Source organism: Theropithecus gelada, chromosome X, assembly GCF_003255815.1.
Source record: "Theropithecus gelada isolate Dixy chromosome X, Tgel_1.0, whole genome shotgun sequence".
NCBI classification, from domain to species: Eukaryota; Metazoa; Chordata; class Mammalia; order Primates; family Cercopithecidae; genus Theropithecus; species Theropithecus gelada.
Genome location: NC_037689.1, coordinates 21377062 through 21394467, shown reverse-complemented (window position 1 = coordinate 21394467; position 17406 = coordinate 21377062). Strand labels below are relative to the sequence as shown.

Genomic DNA, 17406 nt, shown 5'->3' with positions numbered 1-17406 from the left:
AGCTATTTCTGTGGTCGCCATTTTATATGTGTGGTGTGTTTATGCATATTTTCATAAATGTTATGTGAAATATGAAACCTTTGAATCAAATATTAGAAATAAATACTCCCAAATTCCTTTAAATATGTAAGGGTCAAGGCCAAGTTAGATTAACTTTCCTAACAAATATAATAGTAGTGTATCAAAAATATCCTTAAATTTTCATTGGCATAATTTTTTTGAGGTTAAATGCCATATATTAGCCCCTTTGCCTCCTTTTCCCTGCATGCCCAACATGCTATCAGGTACTTAGTAGATGCTAAAGAAAGGTTTGAGAGTTTGTTGAATAACTCAATGAATAGACAAATGAAAAGTGGAGACATTAAATCTACAAGATGTTATGATGCGGCAAATTCTCACTTCAGTGTGCAGCGTGTGCAAGATTTTCAAGAGTGGGATGTCCTGGCAAGACACAGGGTATGTGTGGAGGGGGCATTGTTGTGTGTGAAGAGGAATGGGGAGATAAAAACAAACAAACAAACAAACAAACAAACAAAAACTTGTTCCGAGTTACCAAATGTTTTTGGTTAGCCAAATATTTCTCTTCTCACTTCCAAACCCAACGTTGGCACTAAGTTTGGTTACTTGAAAGCTATTTCATAGAAGGAAGCACCCAATAGATACATTATTCCAATTTGAATTAACATATTGCACATCCCCAATAATTATGGGTGTCCCATCTCACTCTGAAGATCAAGACATCTCTGTAACTATCTCCTCCCCATTTCCCTTCAGGATAGCGGTTGATGGGCCCTTTGGCACTGCCAGTGAAGATGTGTTCAGCTATGAGGTGGTGATGTTAGTGGGAGCTGGGATTGGGGTCACACCCTTCGCATCCATTCTCAAGTCAGTCTGGTACAAATATTGCAATAACGCCACCAATCTGAGGCTCAAAAAGGTAAGTGCTTTCATTTATCGGAGGACCTAGAGCAGTAACCATACTCTGCCATGTGAGGCCTGAGAATGCTTTCAGGGCTAAGGTTGGCAGAGACCATGGGAAGTGAAGAAAAGCTTCCAGTGGTTCTAGAGAGACAGGGTTTTCTTCAAAAGAATGTTTGTTAAATCTAATGTGCTTCTAGATAAGTACGCCTATTAGTGAAGGGAATATATTGTATTTGTATAGTGTTGCTGGAAATTCAGAAGAAAGAAAGTTGGGAAAGTATTCACAGCCCCAACTCAATAGCTATAATTTTTGTATATTCTCTTCTAATATTTCCATGTTTATATATTTTTAGAAAGTTGTAAATATTGAGTATGTATAATTTCATGTCCTGCTTTTAAAAAACATATTACAGAAAGTGATTTTCAATGTTTTCACAGGCTTTATAATGATGACTTTAAATGATCCCTTCATGTTCTATTGAGAGGATATTGAATAATTTTTCTTTCATCTTGTGTTGGATATTGAGATTGATTCAATTTCCAGCCACCCTCCCCACCACCCAATACTTTTTTTTGCAAAGGGAGAAGAGGAGACCTGAAACTCTACTTACGAATATCTCCTCAGGGTCAATTCACAGGGGATTTTTTGGTTAACTATAAATTTGGTTTTATTCTGTAATAAAGGGCATCCTAAATAAACCTCAGGCCATTCTAATAACTGTAAAGATAAACTCTAATAGGGACATTAAGCCTACCTTGACTTTTCATTCTCCCTGTACCTCTTTTCCATGTATGGGAGATATGCATAGAACCTTATTTTTCCCCTAGGAACTCATGAATGTCTGGCAGTAGCAGGCAGGGAAGAATTTCTGTGGCAATCCCTGCTAGTCTAGATTCCATCAGGCTTTCTAAGAAGAGGTTCAAAGGAAGCCAGGGATTCTGGGAGAGTAAGAGCAGACTCAGAGAGAAACTTGGTAGGCTAATAGTTTTTTCTTAAGCCATGTATTTCTGAGGCCAGGTTACTTATTTACTGCCCTGCTAGAGTGAAGGCCAGAGCAGGTTCATGTAAACTACCCTGTGAAATGTCCAGAGCCTTCCGAAAATCTATGTTTCTAGGCATTCTGAGCATCAGGAAAAAGTTTGGGTGACAGAAAGTGGAATTCCACATGTTAATGCTGATAGGGCCTGCCAAATATAATCTGCTTCATGATCCACCCCATTTTCAGATCTACTTCTACTGGCTGTGCCGGGACACACATGCCTTTGAGTGGTTTGCAGACCTGCTGCAACTGCTGGAGAGCCAGATGCAGGAAAGGAACAATGCCGGCTTCCTCAGCTACAACATCTACCTCACTGGCTGGGATGAGTCTCAGGTAAGGACAAGACTCCAAGGCTCAGGTCCTTCCCATAGTGTACAGGGCTTATGAACTTCCCCCTGGTTATTGGTGTGTCTTGTGCACTATTTTTTCTAAGTACAGTTAGTGGATTTGGTGATCCGGTCCATTCACTCTCATTTAGTATCGCCACATGATATTTAGACTGCTCAGATTAGAATCAGAGCCTGTGAGGGAATAAAAGCCATCACTTTGACATTATTAGATCAATTCTCCCGCCAGGCACTCTGAAACCGGTGATTGAGATGATGCACAGGGTTATTTTGGGGAAAATTTAGCTTTCTCTTTCTCTGTCTCTCTCTCTCTTTCTCTGTCTCTCTCTCTCTTTCTCTGTCTCTCTCTCTCTTTCTCTCTCTGTGTGTGTGTGTGTGTGTGTGTGTGTGTGTGTGTGTGTGTGTATAAAACAGACAGTCCCCAACTTACAGTGGTTCAACTTATGATTTTTCAACTTTGCAATGAAGTGAAAGCAATATGCATTCAGTAGAAGCCATACTTCAGTATTGCATTCAACAAATTACATGTGGTATTAAACCTTTTATTACAAACAGGCTTCTTGTTAGATGATTTTGTGGAATTGTAGGCTAATATAAGTGTTCTGAGCACATTTAAGGTGGTCTAGACTAAACTATGATGTTTATTAAGTTAGATGTATTAAACCCATTTTAGACTTATGGTATTTTCAATTTAATGATGGTTTTATCAGGATATAACCCCATTGTAAGCTGAGGAGCATCTGTATATATAACGTACATAAGCATATAAAGGATTCTGTATATATGTATATATTTTAATATGTATTTATATATGTATCACATATATATTTATATGTACATATGTGTTTATAAAATTTATGTTTTTGTATGTTTTATAATATACTCACTACCTTTATAATTATTATGTATATATATTGCCAAGTATTATTCTTATGTATCTATTTACATAGATTGTCTAATTTTATCCTCTCACCAACACTATAAAGTAGCTCCTATTATTATCCACACTTTACAGATGAAGAAACTCAGACCAGGTTAGGTCATTTTCCTAAGAGCACCCAACAAGTAAGTGACAGAGACAGAATGTGCCAGAGCCTGCACTCTCAGCATCTCGCAGTAGTTCATGATTATCATTTATGAATAAATTATTATATATCTAATGAAGGTGGTATATATGCATGTATGTGTGTGTGTATGTGTGTGTGTGTGTGTGTGTACAATGAGGGTGCTCTTTCAAAAATGTTTGGAGACCACTATAATAAAGTAAGCCAATAGTTCTCAACAGGAACAGTTTTGCTCTGTTCCCCCCAAGACACACACCAGAGACAGTTGGCAATGTAAATATCCTACGATTAACAAGACAGCCCCCCACAACAAAGAATTATACAGTCCCAAATATCAACAGTGCTGAAACTGACAAACCCTGAAACAAGTTAATGATTCCTGGAGTGGTAACATCTTTGTAAATAAGCAAACATTAATGACTTGGCCTGGAAACAGATGCTGCTACCATGAGTGAGGAGCTAAGGCAAGAGTCTCTGCATATTTCTGTCCTGTGTCTCAGCTGGTGTCTTAGTCCATTTGTGCTGCTATAACAAAATACTCGAGGCTGGATAATTTATAAAGAACAGAAATTTATTTTCTCAAAGTTCTGGAGGCTGGCAAGTCCAAGATCAAGACACCAACAGGTTTGGTTGTCTAGCAAAGGCTGCATCTTCTGGGTGGGAGAAATACTGTTTTCACATGGTGGAAAGAAAAAGGGCAGGCTCATCAAATACTGTGTGATGACTCTTTTCCAAAGCCCTTAACTCATTCGTAAGGGATTATCCTTTATGTCTTAATCATCTTTATAAGGCTCCACTTCTTAATGCTATCACATTGGCAACATCTGAATTTTGGAGAGGATACATTCAAACTATAGCAACTGGGTATACATAGACATTGGCTCCACAACCCTGAGCATCTTCCATGTGCACCCTGTCACTGTGAAGACTGAATTCCCATTTGGGTTTTGACATATTGTTTATCACAGATTCTCCAAGTCTTAAAGGAATCTTGTAGCAAATATAGATTAAGGAAACATCACCATAAGAATTGTTGCTCCAGAAAAAGTGGTTTTGAAATGCCACTTCTGCAATTTAAAAACAAAACAAAAATGCTTTGATAAAAATAAAACTCAGGAAAAAATCTATATTATATAAATTGCTTTACTGTTTTGTTATTTAAAAAACAAAGCACAGTTTTTTTAAATCAGTAATTTATTTGTATTAAAAATTAATTATTTAGCTTTACCAAACTGATCTCTATAGGATTATTAAATTGAAGTGCCCACCTTTCTTAATATCCTCTATGCCCATCATCCATCTAGTGAATTTCAAATCTGATTTGCTTTTTAAAAATAAATTTAATTAACCACTTTGATGAAAAATACCTGTTGTTCAAACTGAAGCCTCCTAGAATGGTAGCAGAAAAACAGCATGTGACTATATACACATACGCACACACACGCGCACACACACACGCACACACACTAGCTTTTTAGGCTTGATTTGATGTCTTATTATGCTACCAAAGTATTGCTGCATTTTAGTCAAAAATTGTTACATCTCTTAGTAATTCTCCCAAAGGAGTGGAAGTATATTAGGGTGAAGAGAAAAAGTCAAACATAGAGCAGAGAGAAAAACAGTGAGACACTACTCATCCATCAATGCCTGACTCAAATACTGCAGCCCTAACCCTTACCCTGTTCTTCCACTCCACCTTCCTTCTTTGTTCTCATTAGGACACTTGTGCCTCTTTCATGACACTCATCATACCCTGTTCGACATATGGGATTATTTATATTTATACTTCAAAGTCTCCCTTTCTAGATTGTAAATTGCTTGAGAGAGATCCAGTTTATTTATCTTTGTATACCTTTCAGCATCCAGCAGGGTGCCTTGGTTAGAATAGTTTGTGAAGGATGTAAATACATTGTATGTGCTTTTACAGCATGTCTCTTTTTTTCTGAATTCATGTCCTTTCCTGTAGGCCAATCACTTTGCTGTGCACCATGATGAGGAGAAAGATGTGATCACAGGCCTGAAACAAAAGACTTTGTATGGACGGCCCAACTGGGATAATGAATTCAAGACAATTGCGAGTCAACACCCTAAGTAAGGAGTCTGTCACCAAGGTGTTTTAGAAGCTTGCATCTGCCTAAAGCAGCAGCCCCCATACATATCTAAACTTGTATATTTTAGAAACTCAAATATGTATATTACTATATAAAGGTTGAATTCATGCCCAACAAAAGATTCCAGATATCTTCAACTTTAAGAAGGAATCTTTAAATTATACCAAATTACCTGGAGAGTTATTAAAAACAAAGATTTCCAGGTCCCCATCTCAGACTTTCTCAACCTGCCTGTCCCAAGTAGGGCCACAGCTTGGTTCTTTTCTTTAGTCTCCTAAATTTCATTAGTGTATCTGCTTCTTTTAAAGATTCAATATAATTTATACATATTGTTAAGGAGACACTGTCCCCACTTTTAGTTACAGCTTCTGGGTCTAAAATCTTAAGTTGACAGATGTCTCAACATGCTTTCTGCTCTCACTAAAACTTTAGTCATTATAAAACCTTGAGGGGGATCCCTTATCTTGCTAGAACACCTGAGAAACTCAAGAGAGCCCCATACATGTACCCTGTAGACTATTACTTTTGGCACTGTAAGCAGCATACAAAGTACCTGGGAATCTCTTTAAAATGCAGATACCGATTTAGAAGATTTGGGGCAGGGCCAGGTAATTTGCATTTTTAAAAAAGCTGACGCCAAGGCTACTGATCGGAAACCACACTTTGAACAGGGCTTTAGACTCTAAAATTTAGAGAAATGAAGCCACACCGAGTGGCTGGCATAGTTGGCTTGTTCCTAATTTCAAGATGCCAGGGGGTACAGAGCCCTGAAGGAAAGTAGCCCACAGACTCATGAATTCACCACCATTTTCTCTGTGATATTCACCTACCTGCTTTGTAGACATCTCATCCCAAAGCTTGAAATTGTCTTTTTTTTTCTTTCCCAAAAGTACCAGAATAGGAGTTTTCCTCTGTGGACCTGAAGCCTTGGCTAAAACCCTCAGTAAACAGAGCATCTCCAACTCTGAGTCTGGCCCTCGGGGAGTGCATTTCATTTTCAACAAGGAAAACTTCTAACTCATCTCTTCCATGAGGAAATAAATGTGGGTTGTGCTGCCAAATATTTAAATAATGCTAATTGATCATATAAATACCCCTTGCTTAAAAATGGACAGAAAGAAACTATAATGTAATGGTTTTCCCTTAAAGGAATGTCAAAGATTGTTTGATGGTGATAAGTTGCATTTATATGGAGCTCTATGGTTTTAAGAGCACTTTTACAAACATTATGTCATTTTTTTCCTCTCAGTAATGTCAGTGGAAGGTAGGGCAAAGATTCTTGGACTCAATTTTAGAATCAAAAGGGAAAGGATCAAAAGGTTCAGTAACTTCCCTAAGATTATGAAGCTGTGATCAGATCTAGCCCATCTTACTCCAGGTGTGACACTCTTTCCACAATACTGAGCTGCCTCAGAATCCTCAAAATCAGTTTTTATGTTCCCCAAAAGAAGAAGGAAACCAAGGATTAGCTACATATTTATATTTTGTGTCATTTTTGCCATCATTATTATCATATTGAAGGAAACTTTCCAGATCATTAGGATATAATATATGTTGAGAGTGTCTCAACACTTAGTAGTGACAGTATTGACATCTGAGCATACTCCAGTTTACTAATACAACAGGGTAACTGGGCCAGATATTCTTTCTACAAAATAATATTGGATTGATTGGAGTTAATATAGTACTCATCATTTACCACGGTGCTTGGCAGAGAGTGGATACTCAAGTAAGGTTTGTTAAATGAATGAATGAATGCACTTAGAACCACACGATGCCAACATAGAATTAATTTAAAGCCTTAAACAAAATTTATCTAAAGAAATAACTTCTGTTGCTCTTATCGACCAAAGGAATCTGATTCTCCCTAGGGTCAAGAACAGGCTAAGGATACTAACCAATAGGATGGCCTGGAGGGTTCTGCACATTCTTATTTGAAGCATGAAAAAAGAGGGTTGGAGGTGGAGAGTTAACCTCCTGCCATGACTCTGGTTCATCTAGTCCTGCTCCTTGTGCTATAAAATAAATGTAGACTGATTTCCTGCCCAAAGTGGTCTACTCCAGCTAGCCCTTATGAATATTGAACTTAAGAATTGTGACAAATATGTATCTGATACGGTCATTTGTTTTAAATAGCACCCACCCCTTGTTTTCCATAAATACACACAAGAAATGGATCACATCTGTGTGACTAATGGTTTATTTGTATTATATCATCATGATCATCCTGAAATTAGCAATCCAGAAACAAAAATCTCTGTACAGAGATCAAATTCACACTCAATAGTATGTTATGAATATATGTTCAAGAGAGAGTCTCTAAATCACTGTTAGTGTGGCCAAGAGCAGGGTTTTGTTTTTTTTTTTTTTCTTAGAACTGGTCCCATTTCTGGGAACTAAAACCAGTTTTATTTGCCCCACCCCTTGGGGCAACAAATATTTAGAACTCTTCAACTTTGGTAATGAGGAAGAAAGAGAAAGTGCTGGGGGAAGGGCAGGAGACTGATTTAGGAGGAAAAGGAAATATGGAGAAAAGAGAATGGGAGAGTGAGAGAAAATAAAAAAGGCAAAAGGGAGAGACAGGGGAAGGGGGTCTCATATTGGTCATTCCCTGCCCCAGATTTCTTAAAATTTTATATGTATTGAATGTAATTGAAGGAAGTATACACATATTCATGTTGTTTTGATTATCTAGGGTATTGAATATTTTTAAATCTGGTCACAAATTTTGATGCTGAGGAGGATTATTCAGGGGACTAGGATGAACTAAATAAGAACTCAGTTGTTCTTTGTCATACTACTGTTCCTTTGGTCTCCCAGAATCCTCAGGGCACTAAGGGTAAGTCTGACAAATAAGGCCTGCTGTGTGAATGTAGCCTTTGTAAAATGTACTGGGATGGTTTCTGCTTAGAGATACTTAGGTCCAGCCTGTTCACACTGCACCTCAGGTATCAATTCATCTATTCAACAGGTATTTATTTGTGTTATTACTATGACTCAGGCTCTTTTTATTGTTTCAATTCTTTACACCAAAGTATGAACTGGAGGGGGTACCTCAGTTATAAGGAGTCTGAGAATATTGGCCCTTTGTAACCTATGTGCATAATTAAAACCAGCTTCATTTGTTGCTCTGAGAATGTTTCTCCAAGGTTTTCTATCTTTGAAACCAACTAAATTATGAAAGTGGAGAGATCTGCCCTGTGTTATCCAGTTTTGAGATAAAAAATGAGTATAAGAGTGCCTGTCATTATAAGAGCTTCCTTCTTTATTCTTCTCTCAAGCCACCAGCTGCCAGCCACCAGCAGCCAGTTGCCAGCCCAGCTGTTTTTTTTTTTTTTTTTTTTTTTTAGCACTTAGTATTTAGCATTTATTAACAGGTACTGTAAGAATAATGAAGCATTGTTTTTAATCTTGAGACTATGAAGGCTTTTCTTAGTTCTTCTGCTTTTGCAATTGTGTTTGTGAAATTTGAATACTTGCAGGCTTTGTATGTGAATAATTCTAGGGGGGGACCTGGGAGATAATTCCTACAGGGAATTCTCAAAACTGTGCTCAACTATTAAAATAAACGAGCTTTCTTTGTGTCTGTGTTACTGATCTTTGTATTAAAGGGTAAATTCAGCTAGTGACGATTTTCTCTGCCCTGGTGGGGTTGAGACACTCTGTGTTTCTGCATATGACATGCCAAACACTTCATGGTTTATGGACTGGGAAGTGAAAGCTGAAGACTGAGTTCTGTGCTAAATACTGTTGATCCTCACAACACTGATATAAGGGACAGGGAGGGCAACTTAATGTTATAGACAGAATTTCAGAAACCAAGAAGCCCCAGTGTGACATCTTTGTTCCATGTCTACTGAACTTTCATGTTCTAACTTCACAATTAAGTGTCATCAAGTTCAATTGTGGGCATATATGCTCATGCTTCTGTGATAGCCTTTGTTCTAAGTGAGTCAACCAGTTACGATCTCCATTACTTAGAAAATGCATAGGGGTGTGGGCATGACATGTTGCTGTGGGAGTCACCAGGTGCTGCCATGGAGGGAAAGGACATTACCTAAAATAAATGGCGATAACAGAAATAGCCAACATTTGGTAAACACCTCCTACTATACTTAAGTAAAGTATATTTCACATATACTTTATTTAATCCCTCAGCGACACTACAATGTAGCCGTTTTATCCCAATTTTGTTGATAAGAAAACAGTCTGAACGAAGGTGAACGAGAAGGAAAAGTTCCCAAAACTATTGGGTGACTATGTCAACATTCAATCCACGTCTTTCTGGGGACAAACTCCATGTCCTTTATACTACACTAACAGATTACACTAGGTAGTTTTATTTCTCTCTCTCTCTTTTTTTTTTGTTTTTGAGACAGAGTTTTGCTCTTGGTGCCCAGGCTGGAGTGCAATAGCACAATCTCAGCTCACCGTAACCTCCGCCTCCCAGGTTCAAGCGATTCTCCTGCCTCAGCCTCCCGAGTAGCTGGGATTACAGGCATGTGCCACCATGCCTGGCTAATTTTGTATTTTTAGTAGAGACGGGGTTTCTCCATGTTGGTCAGGCTGGTCTCGAACGCCCGACGTCAGGTGATCCGCCGGCCTCAGCCTCCCAAAGTGCTGGGATTACAGGCATGAGTCACTGCACCCGGCCAAAAACTAAGGATATTTTCAAAGCAATTATGCTGGGTACACATTATACACCAAGAATAGCTGGGTAACAGTGGTAACATAAATCTCTAGTTTATACCATTTAAGTAGCTTGGTGTCTTAGTTTAGAAACACTGGTTAATCTGATTCATGCTAATTTTTACTTTTAAATTATGGTAAAATAGAACTTATCAAAAAATGGAATTATTTTGCTTGGAGAAAAGAAGGCTGTAGGGTGATTCAACAATATTTATTAAGTCTACTTTTTCATTTATGTTTATTTTATTTATAAACAATTTCTGTCTACTTTATTTATAAACAATTTCTGTCTTTCAGAGAATGGCCAGCTATTGTCTATAGTGTGTGTGTGTGTGTGTGTGTGTCTGTGTGTCTGTGTGTAATAAGATTGCGTGAGGAAGGAGCTAACTTTCTCAATTGTAAATGCAGTTTGGCAAAAAACAAAGTGTTCACAGAGGCTAGGAAATCTGATCACTAGAGATTTTTAAAATTTGGAAAAATGATCAACCAAGTGGCCTGAGATTCATTTAAACCTGTAGCCTTTATTATCTTGTAGTGGTGGGGGAATGAAGTAGTCTAAATAATTGGATATTCCAGCTAATACTTATTGCTAATAGATGCATAATTTTCAAGGAAGTGGGATGCTGTCAATTATAAGAAGAAACTAAATCCTGAAATGCACTTCTTCTTGGATTTAAAAAATACTAGGAAAGGTTGTACATGAGCAGAGGGCACTGTGAGCTTATTTTCTAGATTTTGCTCTGAAGAACTAATGACACGAAGACTGTGCCTAGCTGAGACTTTTGAAAATAGCCCAAAGTATCATATCCTGAAACTTCATACTTCATAGAGGACTGCTCCAAAGACAGCAAACTTGATTTATATAATAAATTAAGTTCAAAAGATCTTCATAAATCTTAAAATTACATTCGATTATAAAGAAATCACCAAGTTTACCATTATGTTAGATCCCTCAATTGCTAAATATCACTTCCTCTTTTCAGTGATAATAAAATCACTAACATACTTATGCTCATAGAAAACACTAAACATCACTTTTTCTGATCAGATGAGGGCAAGTCAGGGCATAAGGAATGAAAACACCTTTGTTATTTCCAAGAGATTTCAGGGCAATTCTTAATAAATCTTTACGTTGATTGAAAAGAAAAAAAATTATGCTACCTAAACATCTCCTGGGAATAGCAAATGTGCTTGCATTGGCTGAAAACCACAAGGGCACACTATTAAAATGGGAGTTATTCCAGACCAAGCTATTGGAGATCAGCACAGCTGATTATCCTGTTTTCCAGGTGGGGGCTCTGCATCACTCGTGACTAAAATGTCACACTCATACATCTGTGTTATCAACTTTCTGCTGCATTCCTTACCCAGTGCTTATTCTGTTGGGACAAACATGCCTATGGCTTTACTAAGATCAAAGGCAACAGCAAGCTTGACCATGTTCAACTCACAAAGAAAGTCAGATGCAAAATAGCCTTTAAGAATATGAGTTTTTAGGCCGGGCGCGGTGGCTCAAGCCTGTAATCCCAGCACTTTGGGAGGCCGAGATGGGCGGATCACGAGGTCAGGAGATAGAGACCATCTTGGCGAATACGGTGAAACCCCATCTCTACTAAAAAGTACAAAAAAACTAGCCGGGCGAGGTGGCAGGCGCCTGTAGGCCCAGCTACTCGGGAGGCTGAGGCAGGAGAATGGCGTAAACCCGGGAGGCGGAGCTTGCAGTGAGCTGAGATCCGGCCACTGCACTCCCGCCTGGGCGACAGAGTGAGACTCCGTCTCAAAAAAAAAAAAAAAGAATATGAGTTTTTGCCCTTCCTTTATAGAAAATAATCAGAAAATTTTCCTTTCCTTTTGGTAAATATAAAAACGCATTTTGAGAAATTTGTTTCCTCTTTAAGATATTGTATATCAAATGGTGAGGGGATGGAAATCGGGGGAAAATGTAAAACAAATGAATGGTCACCATATTAATAGAGAGAAAAAACAAGATAAGGAATATTATAATGAATAGTGTATTTTTTTTATTGTTTTTTAAAAACAGTAATGCTTGAATTGATTGCAAATTGGCTCCTATTTCCTACCTCTCCCTGGATCCACATCCTCTGCAGTGTGACTTTGTAATTCCTTCTATCATGAGGAGTCCATTTGCTCATCCCTTGTATCTGGGATATTCTCGTAACATGACCTGACCAATAGAATGTGGCAAAAGTGACTTGTGAGTTCCAGAGTCTAGGTCTCAGGAAACCTGGCATGCTTCTCTTCTCTCTTTTGCTCCTCTACCTTTTCCATACAGAATGCTCAGACTAGCCTGCTCAAGGGTGCAACCTATGGGGCAGAGCAGAGTCAGCCTGCTAGTCCCAACCAAGACCCCAGATATGTGAGAGAGAGCCCAAGACTAACAAAACTACCCAGGTCATCCACAGATGACTGCAGATACATGAGTAAGTTCAGCTCACATCCTCAGAACCACCCAGACGTCCTGTAGATGTATGAGAAATATTAAATGATTGTTGTTTTAAGCCACTAACTTCAGAGTAGTTTGTTATATAACAAAACCGCTGATGCAAATGGTATCAAAAATTGTTGAAAGAGAGAGAGGGGTTCAGGGTGAGAGCTGTAGGTGATTGTATCTGTGCTAATACCACATAGCCCTTTTTGGGGGATTGCCCTGAATAATACATTAGCTTTGCTATGAGTAAAATACTATATCCTCTGAATTGTCATGAATTATGTGGAGACATACGTGTTTTGGAAGTGTGAAAGTTCTTGGGCTCAGATAAAAGGTGTTACCATCTAGAAAGTACAGGTAGTTTATTTCAATTCTACTCCAATAACTAGCATGTCATTCCATTCGTGTAGAAATAAGCTACCTCACTATCTCACTATCTGAAATAGAAGTATGAACTGTGGGTAAGTGTGTGAGGACAATGTCTGGGCAACCAAATTGGAGCTCAGATCCACAAACAGTACATTAAACAGTGGCGAAGTCGGTCAGAAATTCACTCAGAGTTGTTGTGTACTTGCCATAACCAGCTTAGTCACCTTGGTCCCAAAGTCATAGTTGATGAGAAGTGTCAAGTTAAGAGAGAAAGACTTCTAGAGATAGGTACATACACAATGATAACAGGTGACATCTGAGAACCTAAGGAAGGGCAAAGAAAGAAACACTGCAAAGCAGATTCAAACACTTAAAAGCATAGCAGCTCGGGGCCAGTTAGTGTAAGAGAAAAGGAGCTCCATATGCCTCAGTAAAACCTAAGAGCATCACTGTACTGCATTTATTCATTCATTCACTTCACATGTTTAGTCAACAAATGCTATGTATACTGAGATTTTTCTCTGATCATTGTACTGGCTAGAACCTAAAGGAGTGAGACTATTAATTAGAGTTTACAATCTGGCAATGATATTGTTAGCAGTCCATTCACAAAAGGGTTAATTCAAGTTAAGCCAGCCTAAATGTTTATGCAAAATAGGATTTTTGCCTAAGTTTAAAGGGTATCAGAAAAGTGTAGCCATTGAGAATGACTCATTTCATGGTGTTCTCAGATGACTTAAGTACTATTAGTATGTTTCCATTTCTAGTGCAGGAACCTCCACGTTTTAGAGGAAGGGAGGAAAGAATTTGTGTAGACTGTGCCTAAGAAAGGTAGAAATTTGTTTACAATTTATTTAAAGATAAAAATAAAGAACTAGGTTGCTTTAAAAAAGGGAGGGAAAGAAAATCAAAATACATCTTATTTGAGGCGTTAAAACTTTTTTAAGAAAAATAATAAAACTTAGTAAAATAAAGTTGTATTCTTCTAAAAATAATTTTTTAAATCTTCAGCTGAAAATGAAAAGTACAGATTATACTAAGAAGCAACCGTTTGACATTCTGCTTTCTCAATAGTATTTAAAAACTCAGTTATTTTCAGAAATGAGGAAGTCTTGATGTGCTAGACGAAGGTCGGCTGCAGGTGGTGTTTATTGCTTTGAGATGGCAACGAACCATAAACCCTTCACTTAGTAAACATTAAACAGGCTGAATGAATCTAAAGCATGTCTGACATATAGGAAAAATACAGCCCTGTTAAGCAGTCTTGAAACCCACAAGCTACGTGGAAAACACAGATTCAACTACATCATAAAAATTCAGACAATTCCAGTTCAGGATGATGAATTGATCCTAAGCAATTTTCTTTCTCTCTCTCTCTATCTCTGAAGACTCTTAAATGGCATTTTAAAAATAATAATGGGGCCGGGCACAGTGGCTCACGCCTGTAATCCCAACACTTTGGGAGGCCGAGGTGAGGAGATCACGAGGTCAGGAGTTCAAGACCAGCCAGACCAACATGGTGAAACTCCGTCTCTACCAAAAATACAAAAAATTAGACTGGCGTGGTGGCTCGCGCCTGCAATCCCAGCTACTCAGGAGGCTGGGGCAGGAGAATCGCTTGAACCTGAGAGGTGGAGGTTGCAGTGAGCTGAGATCATGCCACTGCACTCCAGCCTGGGTGACAGAGTGAGACTCTGTCTCAAATAATAATAATAATAATTATTATTGTATATATATATAAAAAGTATATATAATATATATTTACATTTATTATTATTATTATTATTATGGTTGCCGGGTGCAGTGGTTCACGCCGGCAATCCCAGCACTTTGGGAGGCTGAGGCAGGCATATCACCTGAGGCCAGGAGTTCAAGACCTGCCCGGCCAATATGGTGAAATGTCGTCTCTACTAAAAATACAAAAATTAGTTGGGCATGGTGGTGGGCAAATGTAATCCCAGTTACTCAGGAGACTGAGGCAGGAATAATCGCTTGAACCCAGGAGGCGGAGTTTGCTGTGAACCGAGATCACGTCACTGTACTCCAGCCTGGGTGACAGAGTGAGACTCGGTCTCAAAGAATAAAAATAAAATAAAAATAACAATGATATAACCTGTGTGAAGAGAATAGAAGAGGACTATCAAGGAATAAAAATTTTGACCATGTTCCTAGAAGCTGGATAATTGATAGAGAAGTGGTAAATTATGAATTAAGTTGAAAGAAATCAAACTTTGGAGTATGTGAGGAAGGGATAAGGCTTAGGAAGATGCCTACCTACCCTGAAGAATTCCAGAGAAATTAGAGGCATGGAAATACCAGATACAAAGAAGGGGAAGAGTGAAACATGGAAACGAAGAGTCAAATCTGTCATCCAACTGACAGAAATTTCAGAAAGAGAGTATAGAAATAGTGCGTGAGAGAAAAGTGTCAGAAATTATAAGATACTTTATCTGAGCTAAATAATACAAGTCATCATATGGATAGAGTCCACAGAGTAGCCAGCATATTGAAAATAATTTATGTCTAGACATATTATTACAAAATTTTAGAACATCGAGGTTAAAGCAAATTTGCAACAGCCTCCAGAAATGAAATATTAAAGCAAAACAAAACAAATCAAAACACAGCTAACCCATAAAGTAGCAAGAATCAAATTTGTTTCAGCAACACTGGAAACTAGAAGTCTATGGACTAAAGCCCATGGACCAGGGACCACATCTGAGAGAAAAAGGATATGCCATCTGTTTATGTACATATGTCCATGGGAAGTTCCATAGAAATTCAAAGTTCTGCTGGAAATTATATTCAACCTAGAATTCTTCTTTTTTTTAAGATGGAGTCTTGCCCTTTTGCCCAGGCTGGAGTGCAATGGTGCAATCTCAGCTCACTGCAACCTCTACTTCCCAGGTTCAAACGATTCTCCTGCCTCAGCCTCCCGAGTAGCTGTAATTACAGATGCCCATCATCATGCCTAGCTAATTTTTGTGTTTTCAGTAGAGACGGGTTTCACCAGCCTTGGTCAGGCTGGTCTCAAACTCCTGATCTCATGATCTGCCCGCCTTGGCCTCCCAGAGTGCTGAGATTACAGGCGTGAGCCACTGAGCCCAGCCTCAACCTAGAATTCTATACTTGGCTGGCTTAGCCTAGGTGCTCTGCTAAAAAGCAAAGTTTGAGGCAGGGATTAAAATACTGATACTTTGCTTGGGAGGTATAACCCTAAGGTGATGAGCATGAGAAACCCAGGAAGTGAGGCAAGGGAGGATGTGAAGCATCACTGCACAGCCATCAATTCACAACGAGCCCCAAAGAACCATACTCAGCATGTGTGTGTGCTCAGTTCAAGGGTCTTTTCTGAAAGAGCTTCAAAAGCCTATTAGGAATGAGCTAATCCATTAAAGGAGCGTGGCGCCATCTCTTGTTTTTTTTTTTTTTGTTTTTTTTTTTGTCTTTTTGTTTTTTTGGTTTTTTTTTTGAGACAGAGTTTCGCTCTGTCATCCAGGCTGGAGTGCAGTGGCGCAATCTTGGCTCACTGCAACCTCCACCTCCTGGGTTCAAGCCTGGCTGGTTTCGAACTCCTGACCTCAAGTGATCCACCTGCCTTGGCCTCCCAAAGTGCTGGGATTATAAGAGTGAACCACCACACCCGGCCACATGGCACCATCTCTAACAAATAGCACGTGTGATAAAGGTTATGGAGAGTTGTGAGGTTCTATAAAGTCAAAATGATGAGGCAGGGCAAACGGATGTAACCTGTAATTTTTCCTGGTGAGCAAGTTAGAGCAAGCTTACATTCTGGGGGATGTTTAAAGCTTCTGCTTTACAACTTTGAGAAATTTGAACCCTTTGAATTCCTGAGGTAGCACCCTACAGTAGGAGCAATGCTACCACAGGGAGAGGCCAACTGACTTAGCCATCAACTTAATTAATAATTACTAACATGATTGGGCAGATTTGTTACTTGAAGTTGGTTAAAACAAAATGATATTTTAACAAGATGATATGCTGGATAATTTTTGATGCTTATGGAATAATACGACTGGTCTGCTCTGGAATTAGAACTTCTTAAAGCCAGGTACAGTGGCTCATGCCTGCAATCCCAACACTTGGGGAGGCTGAGGAGGGAGGATAGCTTGAGCCCAGGACTTTGAGACCAGCCTGGGCAACATGATGAAACTGAGACTCCATAAAATATATGTATATTTACACAAAACTCTGCCATGAGTGGTGACATGTGCCTGTGGTCCCAGCTACTTGGGACGCTGAGGTGGGAGGAGCCTGGGAGGTCGAGGCTGCAGTGAGCAGAGATCGTGCCACTGCACTCCAGCCTGGGTGACAGAATGGCTCTGTCGAAAAAAAAAGAAAAAAGAACTTCTAGTAATAGAGGAGTCCACGCCCTCGGCTCTAGGAGAACCTTTG

General features: G+C 38.9%; 1 protein-coding gene across 3 annotated transcripts in view; it reads left to right on the top strand.

The window, feature by feature from the left end:
- LOC112615360 (cytochrome b-245 heavy chain) overlaps positions 1 to 12873 on the top strand; it is a 38778-nt gene extending 25905 nt beyond the window's left edge. For 2 of the 3 annotated variants that reach the window (XM_025371944.1, XM_025371946.1), the window contains 4 exons: positions 775 to 937; positions 2148 to 2294; positions 5339 to 5463; positions 6374 to 9061. In XM_025371944.1, the coding sequence (XP_025227729.1) occupies positions 775 to 937; positions 2148 to 2294; positions 5339 to 5463; positions 6374 to 6500 (562 nt within the window). In that variant the 3' untranslated portion in view covers positions 6501 to 9061. Of the gene's footprint in view, positions 1 to 774; positions 938 to 2147; positions 2295 to 5338; positions 5464 to 6373; positions 9062 to 12213 lie in introns of those variants that run through there. The other variant, XM_025371945.1, reaches the window with a different exon arrangement.
- Positions 12874 to 17406: the final 4533 nt, after the last annotated feature.